This window comes from Ischnura elegans, chromosome X, assembly GCF_921293095.1.
Source record: "Ischnura elegans chromosome X, ioIscEleg1.1, whole genome shotgun sequence".
Lineage (NCBI taxonomy): Eukaryota > Metazoa > Arthropoda > Insecta > Odonata > Coenagrionidae > Ischnura > Ischnura elegans.
This window is the reverse complement of record NC_060259.1, coordinates 66700253-66723677: the sequence shown is the minus strand read 5'-3', so window position 1 is coordinate 66723677 and position 23425 is coordinate 66700253. Positions and strand designations below refer to the sequence as shown.

Here is a 23425-nt window from a genome sequence, read left to right as displayed (position 1 = left end):
GGTACGTGAAGTTATAAATTTTGTTAACCTTATATTTTTCGATCATCCTGCATTTAACAATTGTGTTTTTTGAAAGCAGTTTTTTAAATATGCCCTTAACCTTCGCAGCATCCTGAATTCGTTAAAAGCAAAGACTTTCGTTTTTGTTTTCCCTGTCTAAATAAAATCATTCCTTTTTGATCAGATCGATTTCCTAACTGACAACTTATTAAAGGTTTCGCGTAGCATAGGAGTTACTGAGCTGAAACTGGGAAGCCACCATCAGTGCAGTTGCCATCGACCATGCATGGGAATAATTAATCAGTTACGTAATTGTATTGTTAGGTATTCGAATGGTGATATGCATGGCTTCACCCATTCCTGTCCTCTTATTTCGAGATAATGTCCGCGTCTTTGGTAGCATACCTGGTATTACACCGCCCTAACAACCGTAACAAATTTATTACAATCTTTTTTGGCATGAATATTGAGCTGAAATGAGAAAAGTTGAGCGTGATGAATTTATTTAAGCTAGCCTCTCTTTGAATCCTTTCCCTTATTATTTTTCATGACTTATTCGTAATTAAGCTGCTGAAAGTAGCACAATTGAATATGAAATTGCGCCTGCCAACTGAATGTGATGTTGTTTCGTGTGAATTGTTTTGTCGAGCGTAATGAACGAGATCTCATAGGATTCACCAGAAACTATACATTCATTCCGAAGAAAACTTCAGAGACGCCCAATAGCATTGTAAAAGAAATAATGAATGTATTATCCAGCATATAGCGTTTAACGTAGCTTATTATTGTCCATATTACGATAAATAATTCACTTGAAATCTACTGTAAACACTTTTCCTCCACTTTTGCTTCAAAAATAGGCAAAACCAGTGTAAAATAAATATTATTCCTACAATGGACCAAAAGCGAACAGGTTCAGAGATAATTGAAACATATTAAGGGGTTACTTAATTATGCTTTAACCCTATCTCTCATATTAGTCTGAATATGTGTTTAAATTTGATATTGAATCAAGTTTATTTTGCTCTATGCATAAATGTAGATATATCCAATTTCACTTAGAGGTCAAGGATTCTAATTTAGAATCACTCAGTCATTTCTTCGACTCTAAGGTAGTTTGGATAAATGTTAGTTTCCAGTGAAAGATGAACGCCTTGAATAAGCCAAGTAATATCCTAACTGTGTTATTTCAGCTATCATATCATACCTAAATAAGAAAATGGGCGTTTCTTGGCGGGATCTGGCGTCGGAAATCTTTTGGGCCGACTCAACGCTCTGTTATTCTCGACTTTTTGTGTTCTTTTCTTTTGAAGCGACTTTCGACCTTGATGAAATGGCTCCATTTTGAGAATTTGGGCGAAAGTACCATTTGCAAGGCTAAGAATATTTTCATAGTTATTGAAAGGGGTACTATTTTGGAGGGGAAGCGATAGTTGGAGCACGTTTCCTTAAAAGGGCGTAGCACTTCCTTTCGACTTTCCGAATGATATGTTTTTGATGGTTTATTACTATTTTAAAATTTACCTCCTCAATTTGAAGTTTTTGGGGTAAACTTCGCGGACCTTTTTCAAAATTAGTTGTTTCGAAAGCAAAATAATTAAATTTTACGTCTCAGAATATTCTGGCGGGAGGTTTTCAAATTTGAGAAAAAGTCCAATGTTGAACAGAATCTACTCGAAATGAAAAAAAATTTCAATATGATAGCATTAGTTTAAAATAAGAAATACTTCGGAAATAATGACCAATCAAGTGAGGGTAATCCATTCTCTTAAGGCTAAAATACGCAATACTTCGTGAAGACAGTGGAATATTGGACCATCCCCCGAATTTTCTAACGGTCCCTCACGCATGGCACGTGTTTTTAGGAATACATTTACGCAGCTAGCTATGTAAGCTCTTGAAGTATCTGAATGGGCAACCGAGCTATTTAAACTGCATCTCCTTTAAACCACGCGACCACTGCCACGCCAGGAATCGTGGGCTCGATCTCTGTCAAACCTATCACGTCTCATATCTTTACTGGTGTGACATTTCACCCTTCAATCCGAACGGTCGGGAAGGAAGGTTAAGGGGAGCGGACCGCGCCTTCGGAGGGCCGCAGTCGGCGCGGCACGACCGAGGTAGCTTGGTCCCCGGTCACTCTCTTGGTTAGGGGGCAGGGTTGGGGGCGGGGGGCCGGCGGTGGTGGTGGTCTTGGAGGCCGGGGGGCGAGGGAGGGTGGGGGGTGAGCGGCGACGCGTATAAAGCGGGAATGTGCACCATTCTCGTCCCAGTTAAGACATTGATTGCATCGGAGTTGGTCATCGGCCAGAGAGCTGCACGTTGCCCTGGAGTAGGGGTATAGATACTAGAGAAACAGAGTACAGACATGGCCCTCAGAACGGTATGTACTGCAAAAATTATTACGTGCTTCTGCCCCCTACTCACCCATCCGAAATCTGGATATTTTTAAGTACCGTCACCAATGCACATGAGCCAGGGATACTCAGCAGGAATACTTTAAAATATCCTCATGGCTAAAAATGTCCGGCAAGAATCAGGAGAAAATTTAGTGTGAAATTAAAATTTTTTGTGTGCAAGAGTACAGCAACAAAACGTCTGAGTGTGCTTTATGTAGGAATTGTTTTGGGTTTATCGTGTGAAAAATTAATCACAAAATTATTCTGAAAAATCGCTTGGATAAAGTGGCATTCAAGAGGACAAGTTCTCTAACTGGAGAAGGCGTTAATGAAAGTGTCGCAGTGCTTACCCATGAAAGGAGTTTTTTTCGATTTATTCCAGTCATTAATCAAGATTAATCAAATATCTTCAATTTTTGAGCCCAGTTTCATGCTTGGCCAAGTTATTGCGGTGACTTTTCCGAAATCAGACCTTCAAGGCAGTTGTAAATGCAAGAACATAAAGTCCACTTTAGTAAATGGATATTAAGTACTGAAGTGGATTCTTAACACTTTGCTTTCACTGCGATGCAACTCGGCAATTAAAATGTCTCCATAGCTAATTTCCACCACCAACCATGATATAATAACCTCAAATTTTACGTTTCCCGAATCTATAATTGCCTATGTTCCGTTGCCCGAATCTATATCGAAATTATAATTCAGAAGTGTTTCAAGTTTTCCACGCTTAATAACCTTTCGTGGAAAAAATTTAATGCCTCTTGGGTATTTCTCGGTGACCCAATCAGCGTTTACCATTCTAATTTCGTAAAAATCTTCTAATATTAACTCGTAAAAAAAGGAATTAACGTTTGGATTGAGATCACAGGTGACCAAACAACGTAGCCAGGGTAAAAAAAATCTCTCGACTTGCTCAAAAATACAGGTTAAAATTGGAGCGAGTGATAGGACCGAGAAATGTAGTTCAGTTTCCTTGAACGACCCGATTAAAACATCGAGCGTCCGAAATGTGAGGACAGCAGGAAAAAAGGAGTCGCATTAGTTTCGCAACAATGAGAAACGAGTTTCGTCCTTGTCTCTTGCAGCATCCGCCTGGGTTCGGGGCAACCCGCAAGGCACGCGTGCGAAGGGTTTCTCTTCCCCCACTCCGGCAGCCTTGCCCGCGGTGACCACCCCACGCCACCGAAACAGGCTTAACGTGGCCTCGGCAGGCAGCCTAACCTTCAAGGATGAGCATTACCTTTGAGTGTTCTCTTGGATAAATGATTGCGTTGGAAGAATTTTGCGATCAACTTAGACTTAACGTATATTTCAAAACCTAAGCAGCTCGATGAATTCAACTACCGCAGTTATTCCGCGAATGAAACTCAGGTTTATCAAGCCGAACCCGTATGATTAAGAATAAATGGAATCATAAGTTTTTCTTTCGCGTGCATGTCCATCATTAGGATTATATAAAGTGAAATTAGAATGATTTTGCGTCTATAAATAAAATAAAATAATTTACGATTAGTTCCCCTCTCTTATAACGCATATTGTTTCGATGGACTGAGAGGTATTCATTTGGCATCAATCAATCAAACTAATATTTAAATGCGACAAACTCTTTGCATGTGGCCTCCGTAATATTTCAGTCAGGTTATAATTTCGTATAATTGTTTAGACATCACCGTATGTGTAGTAATTGAACTATAAAACTTACAGCCAGGCGGAAGATATAACTAGCTTAAGATTTATAATTTCAAATCTCTGTTACCGTTACAAACATTTGGAACTGAATCAATTCTTTCTTCTTTCACCACCTACTGCCCACATGCGGAGGTTAGCGAATTGGTTATGGGGATTTTAATATTTGCGTATCTAACCCGTAAATAATTTGTAAAGGTGGTTATTATTTGAGCTTACATCATGAGTTGTAATTATTCTTGTGTAACAATTAACCTTACTTGCTAAAATATATATTTTTTCGTATTGTTATCAAAGTTTACTTTTCAAAATTCTATCCATGCTCTATGTAGACTCGAATTATTTAATTTAATATAATTTTTTAAATGATTGTTCCCTATATTAATTTTTCTCCTCTTTGATTCTTGTGTTGCATTAATTAAGCTTTCTTGAACATTTTTATTTTTACACCATAGGACCGTTATAATAACCAGCGTTTGGTACCGGAGGTTGACTTTGAGGTCAATTCTAATCATATTGGATGTATTACGTCACCTTATTCTAAAAGTATCCCTCAATTGCAGCTTGAATACTTTATATCTTAATTAACTCATTCAATCTTATTATAAACGAGAAGCCGTTAAATAGCGCATATACTCATTAGTGGGGATACCAATTTCAAAATTATTTATATTTATGGCGGGAGACTTAGTGAGCAGATACGTATCAGCCATTTTAAGACGAGTGATTTATTTATCAGATTTTGTGGACTATTTTGCCTAAGCCTTTATTATAAATATGATCTATTTTCATTATATATCTTAACTCAAATCCAAGAATAACAATTTTAATATTATAAGATTTATACTTCACGGAAATGACCTTCGACATCATGAAGCAGCCATCTTGGAATGCGCTGAAAGTAAAAGGGCGAATTAACACTCGTGTTGCCACCTTCCATCTTGGAGTGCCTTGCTCAAGACCACAGATGATATTTCATGTTACTTTTTTCATGTTAAAAAAACTCTTACTGTTGAAAAACATTTCTTATAGAAACTACACACATTTTTCGTTTTCTTAACCTTGATTGCAAGATAGTTTATGGATGGATGGAGAGTTGACCGTTCCTTGAGTAGTTCTAGTCATATCTTTTACAGCAGACTAGCGGGTTAGTTAATCAAATAATATGGAATTCAGAGCATACTGCGCCCGGATTTTATGCTTGAAAAATCTGTAATTTGCGGTTACGTACGATGATGCATTATAGTTCCATATTTAGCATATATATTTTGTCCATAAATAAGATGAACACCGGCGTCGGGTTCAGCAATTTAAATCTCAGGTTTGGAGATCCCGATTTAACTTCAATCGAATTAAACTCTATATAAGGCTGGAAATATTATTTCAGCGAAGGAATTCTTCGATTTCCGCCATTTATTTCAATCGCGGGTACCAACAGTCATGTCCAGGAAGGCGTAATTATTATGTACGGGAGGGACAATTTCCTTTTTTTATTACTAATAGAGTGCCATTTCTTATGTTAAGCTAAAAAAATGTTTTAGCCACTAAAACTAGTTTAGTTGATGTTTCCTTTGTGTAAATTTCAAGATGCGAAATAATTTACCTGAACTTCACTAGTTATAGTTATTCTAATTCAACCACACTAACGGTTAATTATTGCGAATGAAAAACTTGCATACTTATGTTTTAATTTAAATTTTGGGGGTCACAAAGTTAACTCATTACAATTTTGGTATATCAAGTAGCAGTGGCGGTGCCAGGAATATCTTTGAGGGGGCGGGGGTTATTCACTTAGATTGGATGGTAGGCATAATATTCTCCACCTTGAACGTGCATTTCACCTCTATGGTATGCAGTGGACATTTTATAACATTAATATTTTTAATATTCTCATATTTACTGCAGGGAACTTCTCAAAAATCTCCTAATCATGCTCATAAATTATGTTCAACACAATTGAAACTATGAATTCTTAAACGGAACAAATCCAGTCGCCATCAATTTCAGATTAACGCTTTTACTGAATATCATTAGGATTAATAAAGCCTTTGGTTCGATATTTTTATGAATGCATATTACAGAAAATTGTGATCTATTCATGAGGAAAACTTGGAGTGATGACTTTTACAGCTTTGGGAAAGCGTAGAAAAAGTTGTTTGTACCAAACATTTTCTGTATGGACTTAGCTATTTTGGAATTAACGGCTTCAATTTATTAACTGTGTCTTTACGAAGTTTTGACCCCCAAACTCCTGGCTACGCTCATGTCAATTGTTGCATTCTGTACGCGCAAACACCTTCCGATATGCTCGCCACTCATTATCCATATATTCGATCTATGTGGAAGTGGCCGCGTGGAGGAAGCAGCCAGAGACAGGTGGGGTGAGGGGGGGGGTGGCGGTCGGCAATTGGATCGGCAAGGCATTCGGTCCAAGGCCGCTGGCCGGCTTTCGCTCCCCTCGCGACCCCGCCCAGCTGACCTTCTCATTCCGCAGGCCCTGGCTTTGGTGCTGATCGCGGCAGCCGCGTGCCGCGCCCAGCAGCTCGGCGCCGGCAACTACGTCGATGACTACTATGATGACGGTGTCGTGGAGCAGCGGCCCGCGGTCCGGCAGCCACCGCCCGCACCCGTGCGCGGCTCCGCACCCGCCGCACCTCGCCCCACGCCCGTGCCCATCCTCAAGCAGATCAACCGGTAAGATGGCCGCAGGCGGCGCGGGAGCTGGGTGCAACGATATTACACTCGATTCTGAATTGGATTCTAAACGTGAAAAGAGTAATAGGAGCAGCTAGACTTGCGGGTGGTCCTCCGCGTCGATTGATCTTCGTGACGACAGTTTCGCCGGTGTTGTAGCAGGCGTATTTAGGAAACATAATAAAGATACACTGTTGTATGTCTCACAGAAGTTTTAATAACCGACCCAGGTTTCGACAATACACTATGTCATTTTCAAAGGACATAGTGTATTGTCGAAACCTGGGTCGGTTATTAAAACTTCTGTGGTACACACAACAGTGTATCTTTATTATGTTTCCTGTCACCAAGTTCCACCAAATATCGCCGTCTAGTCTTTAGTTGAGCCATATTCAGGTTTAAGTCTTGAAGCTGAAGATTTCATTCCTTAAGACCCCTGCTGCAACGGCGGCGAAATCTCGAATGATGAATCGACGCGGAGGACAACCCGGAAGCCTAGCTGCGCCTAATAAACCACTCCTTAGAAGCCTTCATCAACGAGTAATAGGGAGGTTGTGTAAAGCTAGCACCTCAAATTCAATGTATCCAATAGTTTTCTTTAAAAACAATTTGACTAGAAGACTCCTGTAGTATTCATTCCGTCGGCAATTAAATATTCACTTCTAGGCATAAAGTCGAAATACCCATCCTATATCCTACCCCAGCTCTAACCAAAACCTTAGGTAGCTTCCATTATAAATTAGAGTAACGAATTTTTGAAAAACGAATTAAACTAATTTAATTACAATCATTACTTGGGTGTCCCGAGGTGTATTTTAGAGAATTACGGAAAAACTTATAATAAATGAGCACTGTGGAAGTGTATGGAGAGAATTATTGTCTACTTAATCTGAAACTCTACGTTGCACCTGAAGATGACAAATTAAAAAAAATAAATTGATCAGAAATACCCGTAATTTTTCGTTGTGAACATTTCACAACATTAACGCTACAATAATACGCTATTTCTAAGGGCTGTGTCTCTCTGGGGCCAATGGGCAAGCATACTACTCAAGCTCGTTTCCAATGTAAAATCATTTCCTGGACTTATCATATCGCAAATGAAATGCTGTGTTTAAATCAATTTTTAAGGACCCCTTGGGTCTTAGAATTCCATTTTTATTGCTGAATTCTTTATACTCCGATTTTTCAGGAAGAGATCCGCAAAACCACCTTTGTTACGGATTTTTTTTTAATAATGAGGTCATCAAAAATTTTTTTCATTAATGGAATTAAATTCAAATTAATAATTAAATTAAGTGGGTAAAATTGCTGAAGAAAAGCCTTCAAAATAGATTTGGCCAGAAGCGGGTGAATTTGCTGAAGAAAGCATAATAGATTTGGCTAGAATGCAGTTTTTATCTGATCATGAACGTGTGAGCGTAAAACGAGTCGAAACACCGTGTGATGGTGAAAAATTTGTGAATATATTTCTCTCAATATGGCGTGGATATTTGTGAAAAATTGGACTCAATCGTGGATTAGACTATCAGTTCGGAAAAGGAAATGTTACGCATGGCAATATTATATTAGAAGCAATTGCTTCTATGATTTTAATAAATCAGTTCACCTAGCGACCGCATTTGAGTTGTAAATGATAGTCTTTCAAGGAGACTTCGAAACACGTCATGTCTCTGTTGCCGACGTCATTCTATTGCAAAAAAATGTCTCCGGAAATGTAAATTCCAGGCTCGATAAGTTCGCTCGAAGTCGTTAACGGGGTAGATAGCTGCTTCAAGAAGTCCTTGCTCGAAGTTCATTTAGATGCCTGGCACCAATCCAAAATCGCGGTATAATCGGTATCCTATTGGGAACTATAGGCTTAGGAATAGAATGTTTTAATACAAAAAAACTGATGACAATTGTAAAATATGATTTATAATTGTGCATTTAAATTTTAAAATGACGAGCAACTTTATTTTGGCATTTCATTAATATCCTATTTGTGCTATTTATTTTAATCATTTTAAGCGTCATTGAAATCCACCTCATGAGGCATTGCATGTTCTTATTCAATTATCCAGGATACTGGTAATTCGTGTTTTTTCTCCTTGAACTTACGAGGTATTGGTCCGCTATTTTTTGGCAAATATAGCAATTTCGCCAGCGCATAACTGTTTCGCATTCATTCAATTCAAATAAATTGAGCTCACGAAGTCGATTGTTAAGGGCTAATTAAGCATGATTTTTGCTTTAACTTAAGGCAGTAATTACAATTGATTTTACGTCACATTGCCCCTTCCAAAATTTAACATTTGTCCTAGAATTAACATTATTGCAGTATGGAATGAATTTGGCACAGTGCAAAAACTTACAAATTGAGGTGTCAGTTCATTTCAGGGTAGATTCAATTAGACGTATTTATATGAAATTTAAAAAAACAACTCGCAGGAAATTTTTTAATCATTTACTCTTCATACTATGAATGGTATTCAGTTTAAATAGAGGACTAAAATCTATCGCAATACCTTCCTTCTCTTATTTGAGTGGCTTATGATGGGCTTGTATGCACGTTTACGTTTCTGAAGACTGTGAAAAGTGGCCAAATTGCAATGGTGAAATTGAGAAACTCTTATCTATGCATAAAAAAATCATTTACTTCCTCATATTTATTCTTTTCTTACCGAAGATGCATAGATACTATATCCTCAAGTGTTTTCAAAAGATGAGGCTACTTTCCTACCTCTATTTTACTAAGGTAACGTCTAAAATTAAAGATGTATTCAACGGTACTCGGCGAGATGTTGTGGAACATAATGATACAATGATAAATGAAGAGCAAACTTAGTGCATGTTCATAGCAATTTTATTTGGTACGACGCGTTTCAGCGACCTTACTTCGCTATCATCAGGTACAAATGGCATTTTGTACCTGATGATAGCGAAGTAAGGTCGCTGAAACGCGTCGTACCAAATAAAATTACTGTGGACATGCAATAAGTTTGCTCTTCATTTATCATTGTCTAAAATTAAAGATTAATTTTGAATAGAAATATGGTGTTACATGTGTAAAAAGCTACTGAATGTATTGTCTTAAGCATTAAAGCAAGTGATTAATCTTTTTCTCTAGTAAAGAACCCTGCACATTGCTTTTGAACTTCTTGATAACACTCTCTGGACTTGATAATGATAATTTACTTAGAATTGTAGCAGATAGATGATGATAAAATTTTCTGGGACTTTTTTTCCTCCCCGAAGATAAACACTTAAATTCTGCCTATCGAGTGATTTTGTAGCCATGCGTCAATATAAATTTTTAAAAAATATATATTTAATCATTTTGTTTACTAAGCGTTGAAAACGGTAGTTAAAACTTTCATCCTTTTGTAACCGCAAGTTTGGGATGGTGCGCTTTCTTACGTAGATAGGTATCATTCTTGCAAAGGACAAAATATTAAGTATATTATACTGGGAAATATTTTTTTATGGTTAGTTTCTTGGCTTTTCTTTCGCTTGTGCGATAAATGTCTTTCTTTCTCCATGATTAAACAATACCCGCTCTGATCAGACATTCCACAATTGTTGGTACGCATTTAAAAAAAATGAAATGCATCATAGAGGAATGTTATCAATATTTTCCATCGAGTATTGCTATTTCAATAAAATATACCCATATTTTCGATTTCGTAAAGGTTAAATTGCGAAAATTTTCAGGGCATCTTTTTTGGGTATGAGCTGGAGAACCCCCATGGATAACCTAAAACACGACGTCCCTGACCTTAATTACCATTTTCTCTCCATAATAACTATCTGAACACCCTTCTCTTCTCTTCGTTCGACGCCCAGCTTTCCTCATTTCATTTTTCCAGCGTTGTCTTAAGCCTTTCGATCTTTTTCGTCCAATTAAGTGGATTAGTCACCCCTGCTCAGCAATTTGCATTTTGTCTCATTTTCCTGACACATCAATGGTTTAAAACTAAGGCTACCATCTTATAAGTTTCATGGTACTTAAGAGTAGATGCTTCAATTGCCTCCCTCAAGTATAAAAATTTAATCTCTGTATAACGTCCCATGCTCACATGAAAAAATTAGTTGACTATTGCTAGGTATATGTTTCAATGGAAGTACGTGGAAGAATGGCCTGGATAATAGCACCTGGAATAGAAACCGTGATCGTTCTACCGATTAAGAAAATTATTATGAGCAAAATTTTTGAATAATTTCAATTTTGACTTGAAAACTAGTATTTTAGGTAAGTACCGATGATTTTTTATAAGATACAGATGCTTACCTTCAGCTGATTTTAGAGTTTTATATCCATATGATACATTTATCACGTCTAGTTGATAGGGTAAGTTTTAAAGAAGCTCATTGTACAGAAAAAGAACCGGTAAAGCGGGAACGATGCGTATTCTCAGTGAAAAAGTCTCATCGCTCTAAGAGGCACAATGAGGCATTGTTTGCATTAAAAAAAACAACCGTGTTTGCAACTCAAGGGCGCACTGGTTGAAGAAGCAGTTCGGCTGTGAGACGTTGCCGGGCGAAACTCTCTCTCTCACTCTACTTGTCGCAATTGTATCGGTGCATGCGTGGGGCGGAGTCTCCCGGAAGCGGCCCGAGGGCGGTGGCGAGCCAGTCCGCGGGGAGTGTGGCCTTGGGATTCCCGTTGGCTCGGAGCAGCGCCCGTGCCTCTCTCCCAGGGCGCTCGAAGCCACCCGCCACTTGAGTGGACGTCTGAGTCACTACGCTCACTTCGAGTGATCGAGTTGAAGGTTGACTCGTGGCGAGAGCTCACTCATTGTCGCGTCGGGCGTGTGAAGTCGATGTGGTGGACGCTTACGAGGATACATGCCTCCCACACGACCGGTCATGCACTAAATTCTCAAGAGTAACGCCCGCATTAACCTTTGCCTCACGAATATCATAAAACCAACTCCCAATCACAGATATATAAATTTTTGCCGTGAACGAGACGAGATACGACGAAAAGTCATAATAGAAACCGCCACCTCTAAAATCTTCTTAAACCGTAAGAATTGTTGTCGAAACAATAAATTTTAAATCTAAGACAGCGTTGGTGTCTCTATGCCTTTATCTAGGAAAAATTGTCGAAACACAAAATTCAAACTAGTCTCTACCTTTTGGGGAAACCATTAGTCCACACATAGTGAAAGTCAGAAATCCTGGAAGCTAAGACCTGTTTCTTATTCCTAGGATTCAATTTAAGTAGGTTCGATATCAACGAAAAAAACGATCTTACAGGAACAAACAGCAGAAAAAATATAAGAACTGGCAAAGTGACCACAAAAGGCTCCCCCCACCGAGAGCAAGTGATCGTAATAAGAGGATTTTCCAGTTGGCCTTTAAATGTACCGCCAACCATCGCGTATATGTATGGGTTACTTAAGTCACCAATGTTGTCGCTGATGGGCACAGCAGAAAAGTCACGGAATAATAAGATCATATTTGGGCATTTAGCCGAAATTTGTATTCTTGATGATGCTACCTATCAGACTATAGACTTTCCAATGCCATTCCCTGCGATGATAATATTATATTATATTCTCCTGCAATTATTTCCTCAAAACTGGATTGTGGCCTTTTCTTGTTACTCTGCCAGTTCTTACATTTTTTGTCCACCGTTAGTTTCTTATGGATCTTTTTTCAATCCATCTTGTTGTAATACAGTTATGCCAGTTACATTTAAGCTATTTGAAATTAAAGAATAAAACTTTGTAAGGTTCACTTATATATTTAAAAAGGCACGACCCACAAAAGCACCGTATTTACATCCGTTTCGTAACTAGTTACATCTACCTGAACATGTAACTACGTTACAAAACCCGGGTCGTGCCCATTTAAATATACAAGTGAACCTCACAATTTTTTATTCTGTTATTTCCAATATGGAGAGGTTTCTCAGGGCCAAGCCTGAAGTTATCAGTTATATCTAACCTAATTAAATTCAATCCTAGGAATGCCAAAGAGTTCCTGACCTCCAGGCCTTCTGTCACAAGGTGTGGAATAATGTCTGACACAATGACTTTGGTGCCATTAAAAAGCTTCTCCGCGATATTCAAATTCCTCAATATCGTCGATTTTTTGACTCCCTGATTTCCCCAAAAAGCAGAGGCATGGAGGCAATTGGCAACACTGTAATAGATAGAATATTTGGAGTTTCGACATTTTTTCCTAGGATTAAGGACAATTTTAGAGGGGTAAATTCTATGATTTTTTGACATATCTCATATTGTTCACCCTATTATTTGTATGAATCAGTCAGTTAGTGGTCGGATGTGGGTTTTATAGTGGATACGACACCCTAGGGCGGGCTCGCGGGGTTACTCTCCTGGGCCGAAATCTGAAGCTATAAGCTTATTACCTTTGCACCGCAGAAGGGGGAGGACAAGGCAGGAAAAAGGAAGGAGGCGCCGTCGCGATAGGAGCCCGACGACGCCTCCTGAGCAGTGGCGGATACAGATGGCGGGCGCTGGAGGCGCGCGCTCTCCCTTGTAGGGCCGCCCGTATTGCCAAACATTGTAGAAACATAATTTTAATTTTTTTATATCAAAGGATAGCATTGGCTTGTATTTTAACATGATCACTTTCGAGATATGAAGTGAAACACTTTGCACTTTCCACATAAAAAATTTATTACACTAGAGCCGACATGTTTCGCTGCACTGCAGCATTATCAAGACTAACCCAAGAAATTAACCATACCAATATATATACACAAATTGCACACTCGCAACATTTGAGAAATGGGGGTGGAAGGTGGGGTAAAGGAGGGTCGGGAATTTTAAACTGACCGTTGGTCTGGGGTGAAGTAGGGGAGGGGGGGAAGGTGACTGTTTTCAGGTGCTCGGAGGGTTTTTTTTTGCCTCATCCATCTCCCTCATCCATCCAATTCATGATCACTTTCATTAAAACTTCTTAAATTTTGCATGTGACTTGATTATTTTTTATTACGATAAACGTAAAGGTAACTCAAGGTATCTTTTGCGCCCCCCCTTGAGTTTTTTCTGTAGCCGCTACTGCTCCTGGGATATGATAGGATTGGAAGGGAAGGGAAGAGGAATCCCGCACCGTCACAGAGGCGGGCGGGTCCTACTACTAGCGAAACCATCACTTAATGTTTCTACAAAAAAGAAAGATTTTCCCATTAGGAAGAAAAATTCCACGATTTTTCGTAGATTGTGGGTTTTACAGTACATAGATTGCACATATTAAGATCAAAGAGCTCGCTCTGTTCTCATCGCCGTGCTGTGGAAATATTTGAATACCGATTCAAATACGCCGTGAGTGGCAACATTAATCAAGCTTCTACGTGGTTACTATGGGCGGAGGCCTCGTATATGAGGGGATGAGAAGCCAAGAGGTACAAGTGATATTTTTCTCAAAGTAGTTAGCTAAACTTAATTGTGAGAAGAAATACACAAAAACTTGGTTACCAAGGGATACGAATGAGTCTCTGTTCTGCGCTGACATCGAGTGGAAAATATAATGCACTTCTAAACACCTGATTGATCTCGTTTGTTATCTATGCCTAATTTCTGTACCTAACTCTATTTTGAAATGAGAAATAACTTGTACCCCTTGGCTTCTCACCCACTCATATGTAGTGTCCTTGTTTTTGCAGTTCTCCGAAATTTCAAAAATAATATCACGCATGTTTCCGAAATTTCAAAAACAATGTGCACTCATATATATAAAGAGCAGGACACACCTAGAACCTGTGCTAAAGAAATTCATGTTCACGGAACCACTGCATTTCGTAAGCAATGCCATCATTTCACTGATTTAATACTTGAATGTTTAAAAATATTTTGTATGAAGTACCTTCCTAGTAATTATTATGCGTAACGTGCACTCATTCACCTCACCTATAACGGACATGAAATTGCTACAAAAATTTCACAAAAAAGATATATATAACGCGCTCATTGTGGTGGAAGGTTTAGGATATTTCTTGATGACGGATGGCTCGCTAAAAACTTATTATATAAATAAATAACTTAAATAAATAACTAAACTGGGATAAAACTTTAACTCAGTTTAGCTGATTCCAATGCTGAGCAAAATTTCAAATGCTATTTAGGTCGAAAACGTACCATTTTAAACTGCCGGAGATAGCAATATACCCATGGAAATAGAGCTAACTCGCTGTCAATCGAAGCGGTTGACGCAAAGTTTCTGTTGTTTAAGAATGGCGTGTTTTCGACCAAAACATCATTTTTAATTAAGGTTTATTTCTACTGGCATTAGCTACTCAGGGTAAAACTTTTGTGACACAATTTCCTCCACCCTGTATGTGGAGAGTTCAAAGTGCTTATTTTGACCTTAATTATCCCCCCGCAAAAGAAGAAGCTACTCTTCTTTTAGAAAGAATGAAAGGGAAAACTACTTCACACTTGACGGGAAATTTCTCCACAAATCCTACCGTGTGTTGGCCATCGTGGGAATCCTCATTAGCGCGAAGCAACTCGGCTGTGAAATCAGTGAAGCTTGCTTGGACGCTCCGTCTCCTGACTTCACTTATTGTTAGTCGAGGGAGAGAAAAAATTCTCGCGTGAAAGGGAGATGATGCTTGATTGTTTATTAATCGGCTCATGTATTTTCCTCGGAATCATCCCTCGTGTAAATATCTCACGCTGGCTCTGCTTTCACGAGATTCTCTCCTAAATTAGAGCTCACAAACTGCAAAAATCTTCCAATTTACTCGCGATGCTAATGAATCAATCAATTTTCTTAAATCAAAGGAAAAGTATTCATCCTTGTTAATTGAGAATTTTTCTTACGATTGGCCAGGGTGGTTTCAGAGGTTTATGTAATTTATCTCTCATTTCTTTGTCACATTCTAAATAGCTAAATTTGAGGCATAATTAAAACTAAAGAGTATAAATAACTATCAGAAATACAGTTCGAATTATCTTTTTAATCTTCTTATCCTATTTTTTCATAGGCTTTAACTAAGACAATTAGTATATCAGCTCTATTTTGGATTGATTTTAGAAATAATGGTACGATAAAGGTTGAATTCTATATTTACTGAAGATATATTTCGCGTTTTAATCCCCAGTTATATGCATAGACTATAATGCATAGACTAGAAAATCATCTAGGAAATATAGAGTAAAGTTTCATTAAGCTCTTAAAAACAATAATAGGTCATATTACTTAAACTACCTCAATTAGTATTACAGCCGATTTTAGCTGACATTATCTGATAATATAGTGAGTGATTTCCCCCATATTAACTAATTAAATCCATGACATAACAAATGCTGTGGCAATTTAACAGTCACATATTATATCCATAGTGCAAGAGAAAAGTTTAATTGAGTCATTTGAGGTTTTATGTAGTCTCGCTAACCAAAATTTTGATAACTGGCCTCCTCTGGGAAACTTTACTGCAGGTATCAATTAGAGGAAGGTGAGATGTAATTTTCAATGCCAATAAGGATGAATCTTGATGCAGCAAGTCATTTTTCAGGAAAGGCTGTCCATAAAATATAAATTAGTCCTTGAATATCCACTTCGAGTTCAAATGTTGTTTAATATACGAATATGATCCACTCATGCTGATTTTGGATGGCAATAGTTAGCATTTAGATTTTCTGTATTAAGAAAGCAGTTCGTTCCTATTGACGCTCTTTTTCTATAAAGATATGTTTTTACGTATTTCTTGAGTTAATCTAAAAAATCTTTTAGCTATATCTTCCCACATGAAGAACCAGAGCTATATCTTCTTTGTTGGCAAGGCATTACTTACTTTTGGTCCCGGAGGAAACCCTCATTAGGAGTATCTTGAAGTTCAAAAGAGCATGACTGAAATCATTTTTTATTTCGAATATTATTTGCACCAATTCACCGCTAACTAACCTCGAAGTTATTAATAGAAGTCCACCAAAATATTTATATATTTTACAAGTTATTTATCTAATTTTGAGAAACGTAGGAGAGGTTCAGACTTCATTGTAATGGCTAAAAAAGACACCCATCGTAGGTCACCCGGGCACGCAAGTGACTTTCTTCTGTCGCGTTTGCGAAATCATTGATTTGAATGACAGTCGTGGTCGGTCGTTCGCAAATCTCCTATAACTGGGAGTGACGGCTGCCACTCCCACTTAAAGGAGATTTGGGTAAGCCGTTGAAAAGGTTGGTCTCAAAATATAAAAAAATCTTATATATCTATCAATTTCTAATATACCTAAAAGATTAGCTATTCTGGCCTGCCACCAATAATGGGCATCTGAATGCGAGAACACCGTTGAAGACTTGAAAACGGGAGCTGAAAAAAAACGAGTTTTTTTCATAAAATAACGAGGATTTCCATGGGAATTTCACACATTCTTCTCTTGAACGAAAGTTTAAGTTGCACCAGAGCTTCTAGAGGTTAAGGTACCTACTGGTGTTGACAAACAAGAACTACGCTGGCCCGATTTCTAAAGAGAGCATTCAAAGAAAACGAGATCGGGTGGTAGCGTAACGCGATTTCTCTGCAACCGGTTCCATCAAGATCGTATGGGCCATCAATGACTTGCTAAACGAGGTTTACTACTCGGAGGTGCTATTTTTACTCGCTAACATCTCATAAAAACTATCGAATGATAAGAAATGTCAAAGAAGTTATTCCGTCGTAAAATAATTATCATATATTTTCCTGATCGTGTCATACTTAACTTTCCGTGATTTATCGAAGAAACATATTCGAAGATACTTAGGTAGCAATGAGTGGTACAATAAATATTACCTATTTGGAATAGGAGAGTATCCATAGTTTGCAGGACTTGGCAAAATACGAATGATGGTTTCCCTGGATGATTTTCCTGGCTTATGATGTTTTCCACCATAAACGACAACTAGCTATGCGGTTAAAACGCTATACAGTACGGGCCTATGGATAACATGGGAGGTGGCGCTACATTCACGAGATTCTCCATAAATATTTCAATTTATTTCTTAAAAATACGATTTCCTTTTTAAAATCACTGATAAGATTCGGTGCTGAAAGTGGAGGAACCTAAACCCCGAGCTTGGTCTGAAGGCGTATAGGGAAATACACACAACCAAGGAAGATAAAAGGCGAAAGCAAGAGAAGATTGGAGAAAATAGTTGCGTGAGAAATGGAAATGTTATAGGCGAGAGAGGTAATTACATTGCACACGGAGGTAAAGTAATGGTAAATCAAGGAATTGATATCAAATGACAAAAATACAAATATAATGTGAATATACATTAACTGACTGCGTTTTTCAGCAGAGTAATCAGTGTGCAGTACATAAAAAATCGAAAACAATAATTATAAGTTCATTCAGCATGTAAAATTCGAATATATGTGACTTCAGTCTATGCGGAAACTTTTGCCGCATCCTTGCTTGGATCATACATTAATATTTTGTTAATTTCTGATAACATTAGAGAGAAGTGTCTTTTACTAGAATTTTACAAAATTTACGAAAATTACATTTAAAAAAATCACCAATTTCTTTTTTATTTCAATTCCATTGCTTACAATCATAGCATTATTTGCAATATTATTCACAAATGGTTGCATTTCTTGCATTATTTCATTTCCACCAGTTTGTAAACCTTATTCTAAAATGGGTCTTCTTTTCCTAAATTTTCTAATTCTAAAAAAAAATCTTCTCTTGGGACATCCCTTATTTAAGCAATACAATTTTCGGCTGCATAATTGAACGAATAAGTGATTATAAAGCTTTATTCTGACTAAATGCGAAATTATATGTGAAAATATTGCAAAGCCATGCCGAAACTACTGCAAAGGAAGAGAGGAGTTAAACATAACGCGGAAACCTTCGTGAGCTTGTGATGTGAGGATCGGTATTGTAGAAGATTATCACAAACTTGAGCAGACACACAGCTTCAACGGTTGGGAATCCAATTAAAGGGAATGAAAGCAGCTTTAAGAGAATGAAGAAGTAAATACGCTAGAAAATAGGACTTGCATTAATCGGAAAGAGTTTTATTGAGGATCAGTACATTAAGAGTGAATAGAAAACGTAATTAGGAGTCATATAGATATGCACAATGAAGAGACATCAGATTATACCAGCTTGAGAAATCAGCCGATGCTGAAAGCATTTATTGACCATGTTACCAGCTTTCACAAAGAATTTCAATCTGCAAGCCCGTATCTAGTTACAAGTGTCACTGTTACCTTTAACTACATTACAATTACGGAGATACGTGGGGTTTATAGGGTGAAAATGCGGACGCTGAGGAAAGAGGATGAAAACAGACATGAAGCTGGAATGCTAATTCACTTAATCCACGGGGACCTTCAATTTCCGCAGTATAAATTCATTTTATCTAACAGGAAAATAGAATATAGTCTGAGGTTTCAGGCGAGATGGAGTGGAAACGTGACATAATGAAAAATGAAGAAGCAGGAGCAATTTCCTTAATTTTACATTTAATAATACTACCGGTTTCGCTTTTCACCTACCTGATGATGCTGAAAAGCAAAACTGGTAGTATTAATAAATGTAAAATTGTGGAAAATGCTCCTCCTTTTTCATTTTTCATTAGGAAAATAGAACTTATAAATATTATCTTTTGGTGAATTTCTCAACTCATTTGTTTAGATACCGAATTTACAATGAGAGAAAAATATGTTAGACTAATGCAATCAACTCATGACCAGTCGCACAACTCTTCGTAGTAAATTATTAGCGTTCCAGAGATGATGTACGAGTGCAATTCGCCTCGAAGTCAACATTTGTGGACATAATACGTTCAGCGACCGATAGCTTTGCTCTTACAGGTTTTATGGTGATACTGTTTAAGGATGAAGTCACAAGTTGATTTAGTCTGATGGTCACTTTAATGAACCAGCTTTTGTAGCCTATTAGATTCTCAAAAATGCTGCGGGAGCACGCGCAAAAAAAACTCGGATTGCTATTCCGAATCCCACACAACTTTCTCTTCTTGGGTGTGAGTGGGCCCATGGTCAAATCGTAAATGGGAATGAAACCCGCCTACTCCAGAGACGGCTATTTAAAGGATATCAAACCGGCCGCGAGATGGCATGACAGTATGGCCGTATCAAATGTCTTTACTGAGCAGTGGCAGCTTCATCGTATTTTCTGGATGTGCCATTCTTCTGCGTATGATGTTTTGTTCCGGTAGATTAAAAGCATGCAAATTCACCATAAGCCGGTGCAAAATTCTACCAACTATTTATAAAGTATGTACATTAATGGATAATGTAACGGATAAAAATAAGAACTTCTACAAACTTTCACCAGAATAATCAACTCGGTGACACCCAAATATGTGTAAAATTCATGCCATCAGGATAAAACTGCAATTCCTATAATTTATTTCACCCCATGACCTTTTCTATCTCCCTCAATATCTTCTCCTATTACACATCCTCTACTTCTTCCTTTTTCTCCTGCAACTCTATTACGGAACTCAAAAACGTGTTAAATAACACTATTTCCGTTCATCTACTCCAGATTCCACTATGCCAAACTTACCGAGGCCTGCGGCGCATTATCAACTCACGAATAATACCGTTATATTTATGTATATATTCATTATCTGTTGTGATCCAAGTGAAATAGTTGCTTCTTCCTTGTTTTCAACGACTTTGTTTCGTTATCTATCATGTCATACCTGATCTGCAAGTCACCTTATTGTGGAAAATGAAACTCCAGGGCTGAGTTGGAAGTTGATTAGGGGCAAGAATTAAGGTAGAGAGTAGTCAAAAAACATGCAGACATTTTAATTGCGGGAGACACCTGTCTGTTCCTGTCTTCCTGTTGTTAGTGACCATATTTAATGAAAACTTCTTTGCGATGTACCAACATTAGCATTTGACATTTAGTTATCCAGTCGACCAGGAGATTTAAATTAGGCTATAATTAGCGCGGTTTCCCATTTTAATGATAGGCGTTCGTCTCATGCACATTTTACAGGGTAAGAAATTAAAGACTGATAATAGGAGTAGTTGCGCATAATTTATTATCAAAATTATTATCTTATTTTCCTCACATTATTTTTGTATGCACAGGTTTCGTGGCTGAGAATCCAAGTTTATTTTCATTAAAGAATCTCCTAGCTATTGCCAATAATGAACATAATATACTTACTGTCGGATGGTTCATAAAGAGAAATGCTCAAGGATATTTTTTAATGGCTTTGGTAATTCTGGCACAATAATTCTCAAACCCATAAGGAGTCCTATCCCTATTAGATTATTTCTCCATTATAAATAGCGCAAAACATTCGTCTTACATGGTATTTTGGCATTTAATCTGTGTTATGTGTTTTTGATGCAGACATTCTTTCCGCCATGTAAGGTTTACCTAAGCTATTTGCTCCTAGTGTTTATGCACATCATATTTCTATTCAACCGTAAGTTTATGATGATGCAAAGAGTAAGAGTGGAAAGAATAACATTATGATACAATGCAAGCAAGGTTTTCAATAAGGTGTAAGTCTTTTTTATGTATATATACCTACTTTGGTTTGGGGCACCTTAATTTTGTCATTTTATTCAGTTGATAGTCGGTGCTTTGATGGAGTTAAGTGTGGTGATATTAAGTGATAATACACTCAAAGAGTTGATAGAACAAACGTGCCGCCTTCGACGTACTGCGTCGGGAGGATATTGACACGGTATTAGGTTAGGCGACGACCTGCTAAAAGAATATATGAGGATAAATAATATATATAATATATCAGAGTTAGGTTGACTCGACAGAGTTAGGTTAAGTTAATTGTTAGAAGAAATACACACACACTTAGTTGCCAAGGGATACATGTGAGTCTCTGTTTTGTGCTGACATCGTGTGGAAAATCAAATGTACTACTAAGTATCTAATTGATCTCGTTTGTTTTCTATAGCTTATTTCTGCACCTAATTTTGTATAAAAAAATAAATCAATTGTACCCCTTGGCATCTCACTCACTCATACATATATCTCAAATACATGCATAAATGTAGCCCAAGTTGGGTAATACAGAGTATAAAAGACATGGAAAGACAATAAAAAAACACTCACACGACAAAATTTTATTTACTCTGACTTTCCCAGTCTGGGTTATATTTTTGGTAAGTACCTCATGGAGGAATATCAAGATATTTAGTATGTATATAAAGTTAAGTGGGGAAATCTGTTGTCCCCATTCTAAGACTGACCACGCTCCCAGGGCTTAAATAACCGCAAAAATATCTCCATTACAGACACAACGAGGATGGTTCCTACACATACGGCTACGAGGGCGCCGACGGAACCTTCAAGATCGAGACCAAGTTCCCCTCCGGTGACGTGAAGGGCAAGTACGGCTTCGTGGACGACACTGGCAAGGTGCGCGTGGTCGAATACGGCGCGGACCGCTACGGCTTCCAGCCGGCCGGCGAAGGCATCACCGTGGCACCGCCCACGCTTGTGGACGAGACCACGGAGGAAGATGAGCCCACCTTGAGGGGCGGCCGCCCTGCTCCGCGACCTGCCCCGCGCCCTGTCGCTCGGCCCCCGCCCCCACCCCCCGCCTACGAGGATGAAGAGGTGCAGTACCGACCCCCGCCCCGATCCCAGGGCCCCACCCCGCCAAGGGCCCTCAGCGTCCCCGGAGCCGCCCCTGCCCCCCAGGCCTTCACACCAAACTTCGCCCCCAGGCCCAAGGCCTTCGCCCAGCAAGCCCCCTCACAGCACTTCGGACCCCAGCAGTTCGCCGGGGGTCAGCAAGCCGCTCGCCCTGCACCACAGCCGGCACCCAGATTCCAGGCGCAGCCCGCACCACGATTCCAGCCCGCGGCACAGCCTGCACCCAGGCCGCAGCCCCAGCCCGCACCCAGGTATCAGCCCCTGGCCCAGCCCGCACCCAGGCCGCAGCCGCAGCAACAGAGGGCTTCTGGTCTTCTTGACCGACTGGCCAAGGACTACGCCCTTCCCGCGGGAGCCGGAGCTCCTCTTCACGACATCTCCTTCGGGTACTATTAGAACCACGTCTAGTCCCCGCCTATTTCCGAGCCCATTTGTTTGACGTTTCGAAGTGAACCTCGGTGACATCTCGATGCGGGACTACTTGGATTGGGTCTAGCGTGAGTGGATGAGTAGCTCGCTAGGATGAGGTTTAGTGGAGCAGCGTGGAGTGACATCGCTGACATCACAATGGAGGACATCTTCAAAAGAATTTTATTTTTGGAAGTTTTGGAACATCATCATTTTGTAATTATTTGTCGAATATTTTGTTTTTTTATGAGTTGAGCCCGTTGAGGGTCTTACGAACCGATCAGAGTGTATTTATTTCTCATACCGGAACTTGTGAATAAACAACTTTTTCAAATCTTTGTATTTATTCTCCTCGGAGATATTCCAGCATCTAACTTATGAAATTTCAACGACAGGCAGTACATTTTCCCACTTCTATGTTAGAGCTTATAATTACATGTATTCATTTACATTTCATTTGGTATTTTAGGTTTGATGTGTGCATTTTTTGCCAACTTTGAATGTTAAATGATTTTGTCTGCAATAGTTACCTAAATACAGGGATGAGGCGAGAGAGTAAGAAGAGAAGAAACAGCTCCTCAATGCAGCGAATTTTTTCATCAAATTTCCGTAATGCGTAGACTCCATTATCCGTTCCTGCCTTTAGATGTGAAAATTGCATCGTAGGCATCTCAA

General features: G+C 38.7%; 1 protein-coding gene across 1 annotated transcript; it reads left to right on the top strand.

Moving 5' to 3' along the window:
* The first annotated feature begins 2264 nt into the window (after window positions 1–2264).
* LOC124171430 (tyrosine-protein phosphatase non-receptor type 23-like) lies at window positions 2265–23084 on the top strand. The gene is made up of 3 exons (XM_046550602.1): window positions 2265–2383; window positions 6580–6779; window positions 21979–23084. Exons 1-3 carry the CDS (start codon window positions 2369–2371, stop codon window positions 22736–22738), a joined length of 975 nt encoding a protein of 324 aa, XP_046406558.1. The 5' UTR covers window positions 2265–2368; the 3' UTR covers window positions 22739–23084.
* Window positions 23085–23425: the final 341 nt, after the last annotated feature.